General features: G+C 36.6%; 2 protein-coding genes across 3 annotated transcripts; both read left to right on the forward strand.

The window, feature by feature from the left end:
• The first annotated feature begins 1,290 nt into the window (after positions 1–1,290).
• On the forward strand, positions 1,291–5,436 carry LOC137737043 (serine/threonine-protein kinase PBL34-like). Of its 2 annotated transcripts, none has more exons than XM_068476394.1 (6): positions 1,291–2,012; positions 3,335–3,669; positions 3,769–3,904; positions 4,009–4,145; positions 4,223–4,346; positions 4,659–5,436. In XM_068476394.1, exons 1-6 carry the CDS (start codon positions 1,796–1,798, stop codon positions 5,180–5,182), a joined length of 1,473 nt encoding a protein of 490 aa, XP_068332495.1. In that variant the 5' UTR covers positions 1,291–1,795; the 3' UTR covers positions 5,183–5,436. The 2 variants fall into 2 exon arrangements, with proteins under 2 accessions (XP_068332495.1, XP_068332494.1); XM_068476393.1 differs by having other exon boundaries at positions 1,292–2,015.
• Positions 5,437–12,799: 7,363 nt separating this feature from the next.
• On the forward strand, positions 12,800–16,402 carry LOC137736967 (hypersensitive-induced response protein 2-like). The gene is made up of 6 exons (XM_068476297.1): positions 12,800–12,959; positions 14,322–14,513; positions 14,681–14,801; positions 15,204–15,295; positions 15,378–15,474; positions 15,791–16,402. The coding sequence occupies exons 2-6, from the start codon at positions 14,325–14,327 to the stop codon at positions 16,144–16,146; spliced, it is 855 nt and encodes a 284-aa protein (XP_068332398.1). The 5' UTR covers positions 12,800–12,959; positions 14,322–14,324; the 3' UTR covers positions 16,147–16,402.
• Positions 16,403–16,553: the final 151 nt, after the last annotated feature.

Consider the following 16,553-nt stretch of genomic DNA (forward strand, 5'->3'; position numbering starts at 1 on the left):
GGAAGTTGGAAGTCAATCTTTGCGTTGCACGCTAAGACCTTAATCTCAACTCACATTTCTTAAAACTAATAAACAAACTAATGATGTCAATACCTTAATCTTAATCTTATCCTCCTTTTAATTTAGCTCTCAGTACTTATCCTAGCCGAGATCAAATCTTCTGCACCCAAAATTCGACATCTTTATGACTCATCATTCGTTGACACCTGACAATTCATTTAAACTTCACTTAACAGTGTTAACTCTTCAACTTATCTTCTCAGCAAAATAAAAAATAAAAAAACTAAGAATAAATAAGGCCAAAAGAACACGTGTCACACAAGTAGACAAGACACAAAGAGGCCACAAAATTTTAATTGCAGAAGATTGTAACTCCTCTGTCCATGATCACATAGGTTTGGCATCAATAGTCAAAGTATCTTTATTTTCATTAACAATCATAAATTTAGACGCAAAATATTTTTTGTTTTTCGCACCAATGCTTTTTACATTTTTTTAGAAGTTTTTTTTTTTTTTTAATCTAAAAGCAAATACGAGTTAAATAACTTATAATTTTTATAATTTTTAATTACTAGTAATTTTTACAATCTTCATTTTTTCAATATGAACTCATTTCTCTCTCAATCGAATAACTAGATAATGCCTGCCATTACCTTTTCTTTGTTTATGTGTTTTATCGCATTTTCTATATCTATTCAATAATTGACCATCCCTCTCTCACCAATACAAAATTAGAAAAAAAAAAAAAATGCTATTATTATTTTTTTTATTTTTTTTTAAATTGTCAACACTGTTTTGTTTTCCAACTCCACGAATCCGTGACTCATAGAATTAAATAAGATTCGGAAATACTTTTTAATTTTAACATAACAAAAACAAGTTGAAAATTTGAAAAAAAAGAAATTAAAAAAAAAGAAGAAGAGAATAACTAGATGCATGCATTGCAAGATTTTGCAGGTTCTGAGTAGTGATGATATAAACCTGACGCGGGCGTTTCCGTCCGACCAACCAAACCAGACACGTCACCATCCGACTGGGTCCCACCCTAGCCCCTTTCTCTCTCCTGCCCGAATTGTCCCTACTTTTCCCTTCTCCCCCCTGCCCGAACTGCCCGCCCCCTTGCATCTTTCCCAAAGCCTCTGAGCCTTGCACCTCGCAACGTCCAGCAATACAACGGGCACCCAGGGCAGCTCATACAAGCTGCCCGTTTTCTCCGGGCAGCTCGATTTGCTTTTATCTAGTCTTCGGTTCCATTAAAAATAGCCTTTAAACAATGAAGAGAGAGAATCGATAATTCGGAATATTATATGTGTCTTGTAAGGGTATTTTATCAAATTATTTATTTATTTTTGGTCCCCCAAAATTTTTTATTTTTTATTTTTTCACCCAACTTTAAACTGGTTAGCTTGTGGGAGTATTTTCTGAGATTTCTGCAGACATTTCTGGGTTAAAACTGAAGATTTGGCTGTTCCTTTCTGATAAAAACGGACACTTTTCTATTGGGTTTTTTGGTCTTTGTCCCTTTTTCCTCGCGAGCTGATCGATTTCACTTCAAGGGTTCGTCGAATTTGATCTACTTTCTGCGTGATCTAGCTATTTTCTCAGCGGGGTCGTCTTTTTTTTTTCTCTCTAAATTCAGTTGGATTTTTGTAAAGTTCGGAAATTTCAGAGATTTTGGTGGGTTTTCATATGGGTTGTGTCGGCGGCGGCTAGAGACGGTTCTGCGGCGGTGGGAAGGGTGGTGGGTTTGGGTGTTTGATGGTACCGGGATTTGATTTTTTTTAGGGTTTGTGAAATGGGATTGAAAGCTGAGGATGGTAAGGTGGAGGCCTGGGACATTAGCAAATCGAAGGTGAGGAGGAAGAAGAAGCACAAAGCTGACGGGGATGATGATGACGACGTGGAAGAGGAGGGGAGTGGGTGTTGGGTTAGGCTGAGGTTCTTTGGGAGCTGCATTTCTTCAAGATCCAAAGTCGATAGCTCAACCAGTGGGACCAGTGCTGCTCACTGTGGTAGTAACTTTTTGTTTTTCTTGGAATCACTTCTTTTACTAGCTCATATGCTTTCAAGTTTGCTTGTTGAGACTTGAGATTGATTGCTTTTTGGGATTGTTCTGTTGTTTCTGTTTGAGCTTGTGTTGTGTAATCTGTAGAGTTCTTACTTTGTTAGTCATAGGATAAGCAAATTTAGAGTGGAGATTCTGTAAGTAGTTGCTCATAAGTTGACTGCATTATACTACTTCGGTCCATCCAAAGAGCTTTGCTCTTGGTGGATTTTAAAGCATGGAAATTCCCTTTTATTTTTTAAAAATATACCTGCAGTTACCGGGGTAAAATTTGGGTTTTGGAAGGGGGGTTTAGAGTCTAGAGATGAAACCCAGTTGAGCTTTTTTGATTTCTCATTTGAGAATAACCCGATTGGTGGCTGAAAAAGCCTCTTGATCCTGAAAGAAACATTCCACAGAAACATGTAAGCTTGCTTTTGAGAACAAGAGTTATCCCTCTTTGCTGGGCTCCTATAGCGCGAAAACAATATCTTGATTCCAGACTGTATGACTAAATAAATACGTAAGACACACGTTTTCGAAAACTTGAAGTGTGTTCTGCCTTATTGAAGGATGAAGGCTTGGGTATCCTGATACTGTACTATCCTGTAGTTTTCACTCTCTTTTGGTTTGTTGTATGCTTTGTATAAAACTTATCTGCTTCTTCTGAGGATTGTCAACCAACAAATTTGGTCTGTCTTGTGTGGAAGGATATGAAAACTAATCACCAACTAGGAAGGCTCAGTCTGTTTGAGTTAGGAACAGTGAGGTTGATAATTACGGAATTGGCAAGGAGAAGATTGGGCATGCAGATGAAATTTTGGTAGCAGAGGTGAGTCTGTATCATACTGGGATGGAAAATTATGGCTTTAGCAACATTTTCCTGGGGTTGGAAGAGTGGTTGTTGAGTTAAATATATAGTGATTCTAGATATAAACTGGTTTTTTAAGATACATGGCCCATGTCAGATGGCTGTCGTCACAATGTCTAATTTAGATGGTCTTCTAAATTCCTATTCAACGCTACTGACTTATATGATAGTTGGAGCAGTTCTATTTGATATTCTATTCCGTGTTGGACAGCTGATACTCTTATCAAACACACAGAATTTGGTATATCTTTTTGTGCATTTCTTCGGCTGTGTGTACTTGTCTTCTTGAATAATCTCTTATATCAAATCCTATGTATGCTTTAAACTTAATTTGCTTAATGGCAACATGTTTTCAACTTTATGCGATTAAGAAATCATGTTTTTATCAGTTGTCAAATGTTTCTTTTTGGTGTGTGCAGAAATTAAATCTATAAATGATACGAGCAGAGACCAACCAACAGCTACTGTAGTCTCTTCGTCAACCACTAGTAATACAGAAAGTAATGCATCCACTTCCAAACTTGAAGAGGAACTTAAAGTTGCTTCACGGTTGCGAAAATTCACATTTATTGATCTTAAATTGGCAACAAGAAATTTCAGACCTGAAAGTCTTCTTGGTGAAGGTGGTTTTGGTTGCGTGTTCAAGGGGTGGATAGAAGAAAATGGAACTGCTCCAGTAAAACCTGGCACAGGTCTTACTGTTGCAGTGAAAACTCTTAACCATGATGGACTTCAGGGTCATAAAGAATGGCTGGTTTGGACCTTTCCTTATTTTTTTGTAACTTAATAGTTTGATGTTCTCTGCCCATTTTGTATTCAATTATTGATTTTTGTTTGGCTTTCAACGTGGCAGGCTGAAGTAAATTATCTTGGTGACCTTGTCCATCCAAACTTAGTTAAACTTATAGGATACTGCATTGAAGATGATCAAAGGCTACTAGTGTATGAGTTCATGCCTCGAGGGAGCTTGGAGAACCATCTATTTAGGAGTATGTAACTGCCTTTCTGAAAATCTATTTTTCATTCAGTGCACCCAATTAGCCAATTAGGAGTATTATTTTTGGCATTCTTTGACAGTATCTACTATGTGCAGGGTCGTTGCCTCTTCCATGGTCTATTCGAATGAAGATTGCATTAGGTGCTGCAAAGGGCCTTGCTTTTCTCCACGAGGAAGCAGAAAGACCTGTGATCTATCGTGACTTTAAAACCTCCAACATTTTATTGGACGCAGTATGTGCTTAAAGCTTTGGCAAACTCAGATACTCCCCCTTTATATCATTCATCTTTCTAATAAAGTGCCATTTCAGGATTACAATGCCAAGCTGTCTGACTTTGGACTTGCCAAAGATGGTCCCGAGGGTGATAAAACTCATGTCTCCACCCGTGTGATGGGAACTTATGGTTATGCAGCTCCAGAATATGTAATGACTGGTAAGGAATTGATAGTATATCTCTCAAAGATAATTAGTTAAGGTACTGCTTTTGAAATACTTAAATGGTCATCTCTTCGTTTTTTCTTGTGATTGTCCATCCGCCTCACTAGTTTGCTTGGTTTGGTTTCTCAAACTTCATGTCTTGGGCATATAGAAGTTATAATGCCATTATCTGGTGGTGAGTGTTATTTACAGGAGCTAGGTCTTAAGATGGTGGCTGCAATTGGTGCTCATCCTGTTGGACATTATGTTGTTGATATACTAATACTTTGTTGAAATCTTAAGTAGATTCACTTATATGTTGTTGCAGGACATCTTACATCCAAGAGTGATGTCTATAGTTTTGGTGTGGTTTTACTCGAGATGCTGACTGGCAGAAGATCCATGGACAAAAATCGACCCAATGGCGAACATAACCTTGTGGAATGGGCACGGCCACATCTAGGAGAAAGAAGAAGATTCTACCGGTTGATAGACCCTCGGCTTGAAGGCCACTTTTCAATAAAAGGTGTTCAAAAAGCCGCACAACTAGCTGCTCACTGCCTTAGTCGAGATCCAAAAGCCAGGCCCTTGATGAGTGAAGTTGTCGAAGCCTTAAAGCCGCTGCCAACCCTCAAGGATATGGCAAGCTCGTCATATTATTTCCAGACCATGCAAGGTGACCGTGTCAGGTCCAGCCCAAATACCAGAAACGGCGTCAGACCACAGGGAGGATTGCTGACAAGGAACGGGCATAATCAGCAGAGGAGTCTTTCGATACCAAATGGTACCCATGCTTCTCCATATCACCTTCAACATCCCCAACCATCACCAAAGCCTAATGGCAAATCGTAAGATAGGGTTGGCAGCTGTCTGTATCATTTCCCACCTCCTGTCAGCAATCATTTTCTTCTTCTTTTTCCCCGTTTTTCGCTTCCTCGATCCGTATAGATGTAATTTTCGGTTAAAGCATTTGTTCTTGGATAGCTGGAAAAGCAGCAGGGATTCATGTTTGCTTTGGTGTTATGTTTTAGAATGCAAGGGCAGGTGAAGCTTCTTTGAGCAAAAATGTCTTCTGCCATATTTGGTTGGAAATACCATATTTAATTTGTCATCTTTTTAATACAACAGTTTCACTATATGCGAAACAGGAACCATCCGAACACAACACGTTATCTATTTTCCATGAACAGAGGGACACACACACACACACACACACACACACAATGCTCTCAATTTCTTAGCTGGGAATCTTAAACTCCTCCCGCGGCGTGTACCCAAAATCCAGGAAAATTTTGGCCATGGAATCAATCCCATAACCATTCACCTATTTATTGTTCCAAATTAAAACAAACTTCAATACACAATGCTAACGAGATCAATTAAAAACGAATATGTGAATTAAGTCAGTTAGTGAGGGCAATATGATCGTAGTTTAGATTCTATAGAACATCGCTTTTTGTCAACAAAAATGAATGCGTATCATCATATACAAAGTCTGAAGTCTTATAGTGTTACCCCAAGAGTCCTGAATGCAAAATGATCATAGTAAATTTGTTCATCGGAAGCGGACCCAACAAGCTCCAAGATTGCTTTTGCAGTTGGGTTTCTGCTTAGGTAGACAGCCTCCATGCTTGCCAACGCTCCTCTGAAAAACGATTCAGCTCCCTCCAATACATGATCAAATAATCTAAATAACAAATACAGACTACTGTCTAGCGGTATTCCTCCCTACTAGGCAAAAGGTAAAACCTAGGAAGGAGAATCATGGGATAGTGCATCGTGTTCTGGAGCTGGGAAGGAAAATCATTCTAAATCCATCAACTCTTACTAAAGTTAACATTTTTTTATTTAAGGTACAGATTATATTTGTGTTAAATTCGATACTTAGTAAGTAGGCGATCAATTGTGTGGTTGTTGATTCTTAAAATTACAAAGCCTATGTGGCACATATGCTGAATAACTAAGAGCTAACTACGTCCTTTTAGTAGCTCGAATGCTAATGCAGGCGTGCTAATTTATTGATGAGCTCAAGCGTGTGAATATTAAGGAAGGGTTGGCTGTCTGCCGAATTGGTATTATGAACACATATACTCAAAGAAAATGAGTGTCTTAATCGTAAAGAAGGTTTGGCGTGAGTAACCAATCGTAGGTGTGAGGTTTTCGCGTAGAACGTTGATTTGTGTGTTTAGTTGAAAGTCCTCATCTTGTTGCATGATCTCTTTTTTATATACTGCACTCCTCACAAATCATTCTTCCACCGAAAATCTGTCACCTCCGAATCTCACCTTCTTTAACTTGAATTAAGATTTTGAACCTAGACTCATTGTGCAATTAATTTAAACTTCATCCAGAAACCAATCCTGATTTTTAACAATCCCACTTTGCCTAGAATTCAATCACATCAGAAGCTAATCCAAATCCCTAGGCAATCTTACATCGCCAAGAACTCAACCACGGCATCAACGTTTCATCGCTGGGCCGAAACTCACTTCTTTTAGGGTTCTTTTTGGGCCGACTTCTACCATTAATACTAATGTGACACATAATGTACCATCTCGTTTTCCAATCACATTGAAAAATCTCTCTTAATTTATGAGAGATGTGATTGGATGAGAAGGCAAAATATGAAACAATAACCTACTATAACTTCCAAAATAAGGACAGATTTTTAAGCGTTTCCATCACTTGTGCCAGGTGGTGTTCTCCACTTGTTAGAATATAAAGAAAACTAATGAAAATGATTTTAAAACTTTAAGTTTTAACCAAAAGTCATTTAATAACTTTTATTTAATGATAAGGACAAGAAATAAAAAACATAAAAAACAAAAACTTATTCAACCCAAAGCGCGTGTGCACATTAGCAGTGCGAAAGCAAGCATCTACCAATTCAACAGAAAACCAACAATGCAAAAGCAGCACACAAGTTACTTTTTAAATATTTCATCGGGAAGAAAAATGTTCACAGAGAGAGAGAGAGAGAGAGGAGAATGCCAACCAAATCCATTCAAACTAACATCAACAAACCCAAAAATTTTAGAGAGAGAGAGAGAGAGAGAGAGAGAGAGAGAGAGAGAGAGAGAGAGAGAGAGAGAGAGAGAGAGAGAGAGAGAGAGAGAGAGAGAGAGATTTGAGATAAAAAAAATATATTGTTGACATCAATACATGACTACCACTTAGCCCTACACTGGGCTAGCATCTCATCATCACCCCATGTTCAAATTATGGAATTCTTTATTAATTTTAACCCTAACTAGCTAAAACCTAAAAATAAAAAATATTACATTACTTTCCTCAATGAAAGCACATTAGCTTTTCTGATCTTTCATTTATGCTTTTGTTGTTAATTTTGTATTAAATAAATTAAGGGGAAGTCAAATAAATTGTTCGAATAATGTTAAGGAACAAAAAGGAATGTGAAAATAATTATTCTAACTCTGTAAGAATATAAATATTATTGTCAGTGATTCATATGATAATGAGAAGAGAGCTTCAAATTTTGAAATTTTTAGTGTTCAGTTTAAAAAACAATGATAGTGCTAGTGTTCGATTTTAAGAAATAATCAGTGTTTAGTTTACGAAATAGTTAGTTTTTGGTTTAAGAAATAGTCAGTGTTTAGTTTACGAAATAGTGACAGTGCTAGTTTACAAAATAGTGATAATACTAGTGTTTGGTTTAAGAAATAGTCAGTGTTTAGTTTACGAAATAATGACAGTACTAGTTTACAAAATAGTGATAATACTAGTGTTTGGTTTAAGAAATAGTCAGTGCTTAGTTTACGAAATAGTGATAGTACTATTACTTGGTTTAATAAATAGTCTATTTAGTTTACGAAATAGTGATAGTACTAGTGTTAGGTTTAAGAAATAATTAGTGTTTAGTTTACAAGGTTTTCAGTTTAAGAAATAGTCAGTGTTTTATGAAATAGTAATAGTACTAGCGTTTAATTTAAGAAATAGTTAGTGTCCAGTTTACAAAATAGTCAGTGTTCAATTTAAGAAGTAGTGATAGTATTAATGTTATGTTTAAGAAATAGTTAGTTTTCCGTTTAAGAAGTAGTCAATGTTCAGTTTAAGAAATAATGTTCGGTTTAAGAAGTAGTCAATGTTCAGTTTAAAAAATATTGTTTAGTTTAAGAAGTAGTCAATGTTTTGTTTAATAAATAGTGACAATATTAGTTTTTATAAAACTGAATAATGAAAATTTTCTTTATTTTTGATCTTGTAATACTATTACTTTTTGTTCTAAAAAAAAATTGAAAGAATAGTCAAATAAACAAATAATAAAAAAAATGTTTATAGAGTGAGGTGAAAGGAGAGAGAAGAGTGGCGAGAGGTAAAAAAAAAAAACAAGAAGAAAAAAAGTTGATGTGGATGGGTGAGGTGAAATGAGAGAGAAAAATTGATGGAAATATGAGAGAGAGAGGTTGAACGGTTGAGTGAGGAAGAGTATGTGAATGTGTGTGATGTGATGTGTGGTCTTGCACGTCAGAATGTGTTGGCTGCTTTTTATTATTATTATGATGTAAAACTTTGGTCATTTTTATTAAAAGTTTTGATTAAAGTTTTCATTAAAAGTATATGAATCGTTTTTATTAAAGTTTAAATATTTTTTATTAAATAAAGTTTGTAGATGATTTTTTATTAATTAAAAGTTTTGAGAAGTCATTTTCATTAAAGCTTCCTAGAATATAACACCTAAATTTCGTTAATTAAAAAAAAAAGAAAAAAAATATTTAAATGTTAAATTTCCACTAGTGGAAACATCACCTAGCACAGGTGCCTAGTACCCTGAATATTTCTCCTAAATAATAGACAAAGAGAGAATTATTGGTGGTGGGCTACCAAGCTTTGAATTGAAGCATGACTAAAATGCGAGGTGATTGTGTGAGGTTTTTGATCTTGGATAACTAATGAATTAGCCTATTAAATTCGTCATTTAAAATATTTGAAATTAAATCTTCAATCTTACAAGTAAAAGGAAATACTGTAATTTTAACTAGTATTGGTACAAGTAATTTGCCAAATTATAGGATATTTACAAAGTATTTATTGTAATGAGTCAGAAGCTCACTCGTATAGCCTAAAACAGGTTATACCTTAGGACCTATTTGGAGTTAACATTTTAAAGTACTTCATGAATAAGCATTTACATGTACTTCTTCATAAAACGCTTCTACGAGTCGGATATACTTTCAATTTTTTTCTGCCAACTGCAGCCAAACTCATTTTTAGATATTAAAACAAAGCTATGATTTTAATCATTTTTGAATCAGCGTCTAGTAAACCCTTAAGGACATAAGGTCGCCTTCGTTCACAATAAAATTAAAGAAAGCAAGCCTCTCTCAAATAGTAGAGCAAACGTTTTTCATGTAAAACGAATCACAAGAAAAGAAAAAGGGGGGTATTTCGGGCAGCGGCGGAGTCAGAAGTCGAGGTTAGGAGGGACCTCTGATGTGACGTCCCACATCACCCAGAGGAGTGATCCTTATATGTATATTCTCATTCCTACCTAGCATGAGGCCTTTTGGGAGCTCACTGGCTTCGGGTTCCGTAGGAACTCCGAAGTTAAGCGAGAAGGGGGCTAGAGCACTTCCAAGATGGGTGACCTACTGGGAAGTTGCTCGTGAGTTTCCAAAAACAAAACTGTGAGGGCGTGGTCGGAGCCCAAAGCAGACAATATCGTGCTACGGTAATGGAGCGGGCTCGAGAAGTGATCCACCTTGGGCGGGGATGTGACAATTTAGTATCAGAGCGAGCCTAACCCTGGTCGTGGTGTGCCGACGAGGACGTCGGGCCCCTAAGGGGGATGGATTGTGACATCCCACATTGGCCAGAGGAGTGATCCTTATATGTATATTCCCATCCCTACCTAGCACGAGGCATTTTGGGAGCTCACTGGCTTCGGGTTCCGTAGGAACTCAGAAGTTAAGTGAGAATGGGGTTAGAGCACTCCCAAGATGGGTGACCCACTGGGAAGTTGCTCGTGAGTTCCCAAAAACAAAACCGTGAGGGCATGGTCGGAGCCCAAAGCGGACAATATCGTGCTACGGTAGTGGAGCGGGGCCGGGAAGTGATCTGCCCCGGGCCGGGATGTGACATCCGAGCTATATAAAAGCAATTGGACAAAAATAATATAACTAATGGGAGAAAACTTAAGGTTCACTTTATGTAGTGGAAAGAAAATTTAATAAAAAAGAGAGTAATGTAGTCACGAAAAAATACAATTAAGATAATTATATCATCAACACTGCCTTCTTATGAGTTCCTAAATTGAAGTTGAATGAAAATTAAGGATCATGGCCCAAAACTACAGCTATGAAAATTTTCTTTTAAGATAAATTCTTCCTTTATTTCTTATATATGAGTTTGACTGTGAAACAACATTCTATCATGCAAAATTGTGAACTAACTAGGGAAGGTTAGTTCATATAAGCCTTTGGTTTCATAACAATATTATTGTAAAATACATTTTTTTAATCAATTAAAGAAACTAAATAAAACTAGTTGGAAGCAAAAGCACATAAGTTGAAGAATGAGTATCCAACCTAAAGCACACAAACATAGCTACAAAGTGAAAGAACTTCAGGATAGGCCCGAGTCTCTTTTGGTCGTCAAGTGGCTCTGCCACTAATTATGAGAAGAGAATTGCTAATGAGACTCTCTATGGACTTTTTGTCACTTCACGTTTTTCTCATAATATTGTATAATACTGACACGATAATTTGTCAAAAAAAACATAAAGTTACGAAGAATATGAAAAAGTCTTAATTTTAAGAGAATTTATTTAGTGTTTCTCTTCCGAAAAGGGAACGTAGGTGCTGCCGAATTTCCTCATTCATCTTTGGCCTTTGTTTTTGGATAATGATACAGCGCGTAGACCATAATACAAGTTTACTGGCTGGGTCAACCAATTATATCTTAACCACAAAATGTTGATTAATGGGTCCAAATTTTATACCGATTGTTGCTTTCAAGCAATTATATATTATTTTAGGAAAATTAATTAAGGAATTTTAACGAAAAGTCTACGGTATTGTTCATTTTAACGAAAAAGTCAAACCTGGTACTATTTATTTTACCCTTTATTTTGTCCTTATCATTAAAACTCAAAGTTTTTAAACCATTTTCATTAGTTTTCCTAATTAATTAATGGTTGCTTACTCGCAATTATCTATTAATTTAGGAAAATATATTTTGACAAGTCACCAGCAGCCAATTAAAATCCAGATTTTCTCACAAACAGTTGAATGACAAACAAATGAACGCCCACGCTTCTTCGACTTTTCTTCAGACGTCATATAAATGTATAATGGTGTCACTAACACGAGTACTCCTCAATTCAACATTTTTTTAACAAAATTTGTAAACTTTAGAGAGAGGAGGCACTTCTGCTCGTTAAACATTTTTGTTGAAAGTGTTTTTACTATAAGCACGTCGAAATTTTAAAAAAAAAGTCAAATAAATAATTTTTTACGCATATTTATTTGTTTTATGCACACTCTTGTTTGTTTATGTTGCACACTCTTGTTTGTTTATTCAATTCAAAGTTCATAAATAAATAGATACGTGTATGAGAGAAAAGGGGTGTGCAAAAATTAGTTCTCAAAATCAAAGTGCTTCCTGTAAAAGCACTCGAGGATCTTCCAACTCAAGTTCGATCTCCCACGATAAATTTTCTGAAGCTAAGGCTCTACTTTGGCGTAGTGATTGACGAGGGGGCTAAAATTAGTACACTACGGCTTCACATGGTATTGGGACTACACTAGAAAGGGAATTTGTCTGTGATTAATGTGCGGTGCAATACCTTTTATAAAGTTTTATGATAACATTGTCACATGCATATTTGGTTATCTGAATATATTTTAATAATTTTGAAAGCACTTCCAAACATATTCTTAGCATGTAATTAAAAAAAAAAAACACACAAATATTAATTATAAATATTTTTAGTTATTTATTTTTATTTTTTTGGGTTGGCTTGGGTTGAGAGTGAGATTGAGATCTGAGCATTCATTCATAGACCACGGTAGAATTTCAAGTCGGGTTTACTCTTTGATTTTGGGTTTGAGATATGAAACTAACAAACATACAATTGATTACCTGGTTGAAAGCTTTTAAGAGAACGTGTGTTATTTGATTGTTGTAAAAAAATAAACTGAAATGCCTCTAACCTTTTCGAGCCCTATTAAAGATTAGTCATATCTTTCGAGGTATGAGATACATAGGCTTTGGAAAAAAAATAAAATAGAAGGACCACACTAGATCAAATTAAAGTAAAATTCAAGCATTAAACATCACATGAAAGCCTAATCATCATCAATAGAATTAATCTTATTATTAAAACTAGTAATCTCATATTTAAGTTCTACCAAAAGAAGATACGGTACGGAGCTGCCCACAGAACCCGCGTTTCACGCACCAGGAAAATTCTGCGCAATGCTGTGCTGTCCCCGAGAGCGACCCGAACTTGTTCCTACGCGCGGATTAAGATAAAACCCTTTCGCCCAAAAATTCCACTCCCTTCGCGGCCCTATAAATATCCACTTCTCTGCAATTCCTATTCCCCAAATTTCACGTGGCCGCTTCTCGTCTTCCGCTAGCCTCGCAGACAAACTCTTCCGTTTCTGAGGTGAATTTTCACTCTAATTTTGCATTCCTTACCGTTTTCGTTGCTGTAATTGTTCGATTTTTCAAAGGAATTTGTTTTTTTTCTGGTTCTTCTAGCTCTTGATTTTACGGTGTGAATCGGTTGGAGTTTTAATTTTTCTTGAATTTCCGACTGAAACTTGTGTGATTTGATTTGACATCGTATAATTTTCGGTAAATTTGCTTGAGAAATTGTCATAAAATTGTTGTGTAATTATTTATTAATGTTTATTTGTTGAGAAATGCTGGGAAACTCGCTTAAAAAACAGAGAACAAGTCTGCATTGACTGAGTCTCTACCCTGGCCCAGTACACACTTTCTCAAATACTTAATATGGGTCCCAATTATGGATAGACTCTTTACCCAAGTAAACACTTTGTCAAATACGGGTCACACCAGTGTAATTTTCAGGTTTGGGCCCCACTTTTCTCCCTTCCATCACCGATTCACCGTCTCCCTGCAAACACCTCCGGCAAACCAAGATATCTCCACCACCACCACTTCCAAACTCACCCACTTTTTGTCGGAAATCCCAACAACCCCCCATCGTTCCCTTCATCACCTAAATCTGCGACCATTTCACTTTTTTTTTTTTATTTTTTATCAAAAATATCAATCAAGAGATTGAGAATCAAAATCATAATACCACGCCCTCCCTCCCTCTTTAAGAAAATTTACCACCTAATGTTCCGGACACACAAAAAACTCTCATTATTGAAAAAAACTAACAAAAAAATCTAAAAAAAGCTTTAGTTTTAATGAAAAAAGACAAATAAAAGTGTAATGAATAGTAGTAGGAAAAAGATAAAAATATGATTGTTCGTTAAATTCGAAGAGTATCGAGAATGTTTCGTTAAAATCTTGCAAATATTTCTTGTGTGGTCAAGCCGGTAAGACGTGTGTAGAAGGCTTAGGTTTGTAACAATCCAGCTCTGGTTGAACAGTTCAGCGTTGAGGCACTTAGCCAGTTGTTCCATTTGGCAGCTCATCTGCGTTATCCTTAGTTTTATGTTTTCGGATTGCTATCCTGTAGTTTATAACTTTATATGTTTGTTCGCATTGCGACGGGAACTAAAGTTTGAACATATCTTGTTGGTTACTTGTGCACTTGGTGAAATTTGTATAGTATTTTATAGGGTCATAATATCTTGTTTCTGAAAGCAAGCCTTGCCTGTATAAACCTTCTTGAAATTGAAATTTAAATGTGAAGGTTATTGCAATTTATTAAAAGATATCGTAATCCTTCTTCCTGAGATAAAATTTAATTTTCTTAAGTTGACTATAAAAATCTGCATTACAATTAACCTCTGATTACCATTGTTGTTACCGTTGTTGGCATAATCAGAAAATGGGACAAGTTCTTGGTTGTGTTCAAGTGGACCAGTCTACTGTTGCTATCAGGGAAACTTTTGGGAAGTTCGACGATGTGCTTGAACCTGGCTGTCACTGTTTGCCATGGTGCTTGGGTAGCCAGGTAGCTGGTCATCTCTCTTTACGTGTGCAGCAATTGGACGTTCGTTGTGAAACAAAGACGAAGGTTCGTTTCATATTGATTCATTTCAATAAGAAGATTTTTATGACCTTCTAAGCACGCACAGTAGCGCACTGCACACGCACTGTAGGAGTATCTCTTAGTACTAGAGTAACAAAGTCGGAGTTTGGAATTTGAAGTGCAATCAATTCTGATGTTTGGTAGTTCTTCAGGATAATGTTTTTGTTACTGTGGTTGCCTCTGTTCAATACCGAGCTTTGGCTGAAAAGGCTTCTGATGCTTTTTACAAGCTCAGCAATACCAGAGGGCAGATCCAGTCTTACGTCTTTGACGGTATGAATTTATTACTGAAACTCATAATTACACAAGTTATTTTTTGTTGTTATTTTCCTTCTAGCAATCAAGACATCTGTAAATAGCTAGTTCAGTTGTGTCATGAATAATCATTTATCACTGGGTAGAAAATAGTGCAGCTTGTGGATAACTGTGATAAGTCGACTTTTGATGGGGCTTTCGTTTAAATTTTTCTTAAAACATGATTTTGAACCGTTTAGAAATGGGACTGTTCTTTAAGTAAAACATAAAACTGCTTGGTTTATGGTTTGAGTTTCGGTATGGGATGTTTCTTAGGCTCAAGGCTTTCAAGTCTGGCTAGTTCTTGTTTCAAGCCATCGTACCCTGGAGAGGAGTATGGCGTAGTAGTTTAAACTAATGGAATTCTATTTTTCTTTTCAGTTATCAGGGCAAGTGTTCCAAAGTTGGACCTAGATTCAACCTTTGAGCAGAAGAATGATATAGCCAAAGCTGTGGAAGACGAACTTGCAAAGGTATGGATGTTTCTGCCTTGTTCGGTATAGAATCCAGCTGTGAAGCATCTATTATGCTTAGTAATTTATTGTCAATACGCAGGCCATGTCGCATTATGGGTTTGAGATAGTTCAAACACTAATTGTGGATATCGAACCAGATGAGCATGTGAAGAGAGCAATGAATGAGATAAATGCAGGTATAATATTTTGTTTAAATATTGACTGATAGAATTTTCTGGCAGTTAAAACGATTGGGATTTTTTTTTTCGATTATAAGGCTTTCCACTCCTATCTTCCAAATAACATCGGTGTGGATTCTCCTCCGTTGCACTCTGGAACATGAAAAGTGTCGAGACTGAGATGTCTCATGCGTCTCTTTGAATTATAATTCCTTTTTGTAGGACACTAACACAAATGCACCTGCAATAAGTGTTTTTCTTTGCATTATTAAGTTTGTTTGGCCGTAACAGCTGCAGAATGACTAATATATGCTTGTTTTCCAATTACTAATAGCTGCTAGGATGAGGCTGGCTGCAACTGAGAAAGCTGAAGCGGAGAAGATACTACAGATTAAGCGAGCTGAGGGAGAGGCGGAGTCCAAGTATCTGTCGGGGCTCGGCATAGCAAGGCAGCGCCAGGCCATTGTGGACGGGCTGAGAGACAGTGTGCTGGCCTTCTCTGAGAACGTACCCGGGACATCATCCAAGGATGTCATGGACATGGTTCTGGTGACCCAGTACTTCGACACATTGAAGGACATTGGTGCGTCCTCAAAGTCCAACTCGGTTTTCATCCCACACGGACCCGGTGCTGTGAAAGATATCTCTTCACAGATAAGGGACGGCCTCCTTCAAGGAAGTCAGGTGTAATGCCGTTACTTGGTAAGAAGTGGGAGGCTCGGCATCTTTAAGCTTCCGATGGTTTGTTAGCGCGGTTGCGCTAGACTCGAATTTGGGTGTGATTTAGGATCTAAAAGAGTGGTTAATTTTACTGTTGGACGTATCTTCATGTATATAATTGGCAGTGTGAGTTTTCTATGTTTGTTTTGGCTTTGAAACTGAAGGGTAATGCTTCAACTTTGTAATATAGCCTACAAGGGATTCAAAGTATTTGCCCCTTTTTCTATTTACAATTTTCTTGCTCTTTTTGTGGTTTAATTTGCTATTTTTTGTGGTTTAAATTTAATTTTGGGTTTCTCGTTCTTAAGTATAATGCTATTCATAATATGTTTTTATATCACATTTTTGTACTATCTTAGGTATGATTTGAAAAATTT

The sequence above is a fragment of the Pyrus communis genome, chromosome 6, assembly GCF_963583255.1.
Source record: "Pyrus communis chromosome 6, drPyrComm1.1, whole genome shotgun sequence".
NCBI lineage: Eukaryota > Viridiplantae > Streptophyta > Magnoliopsida > Rosales > Rosaceae > Pyrus > Pyrus communis.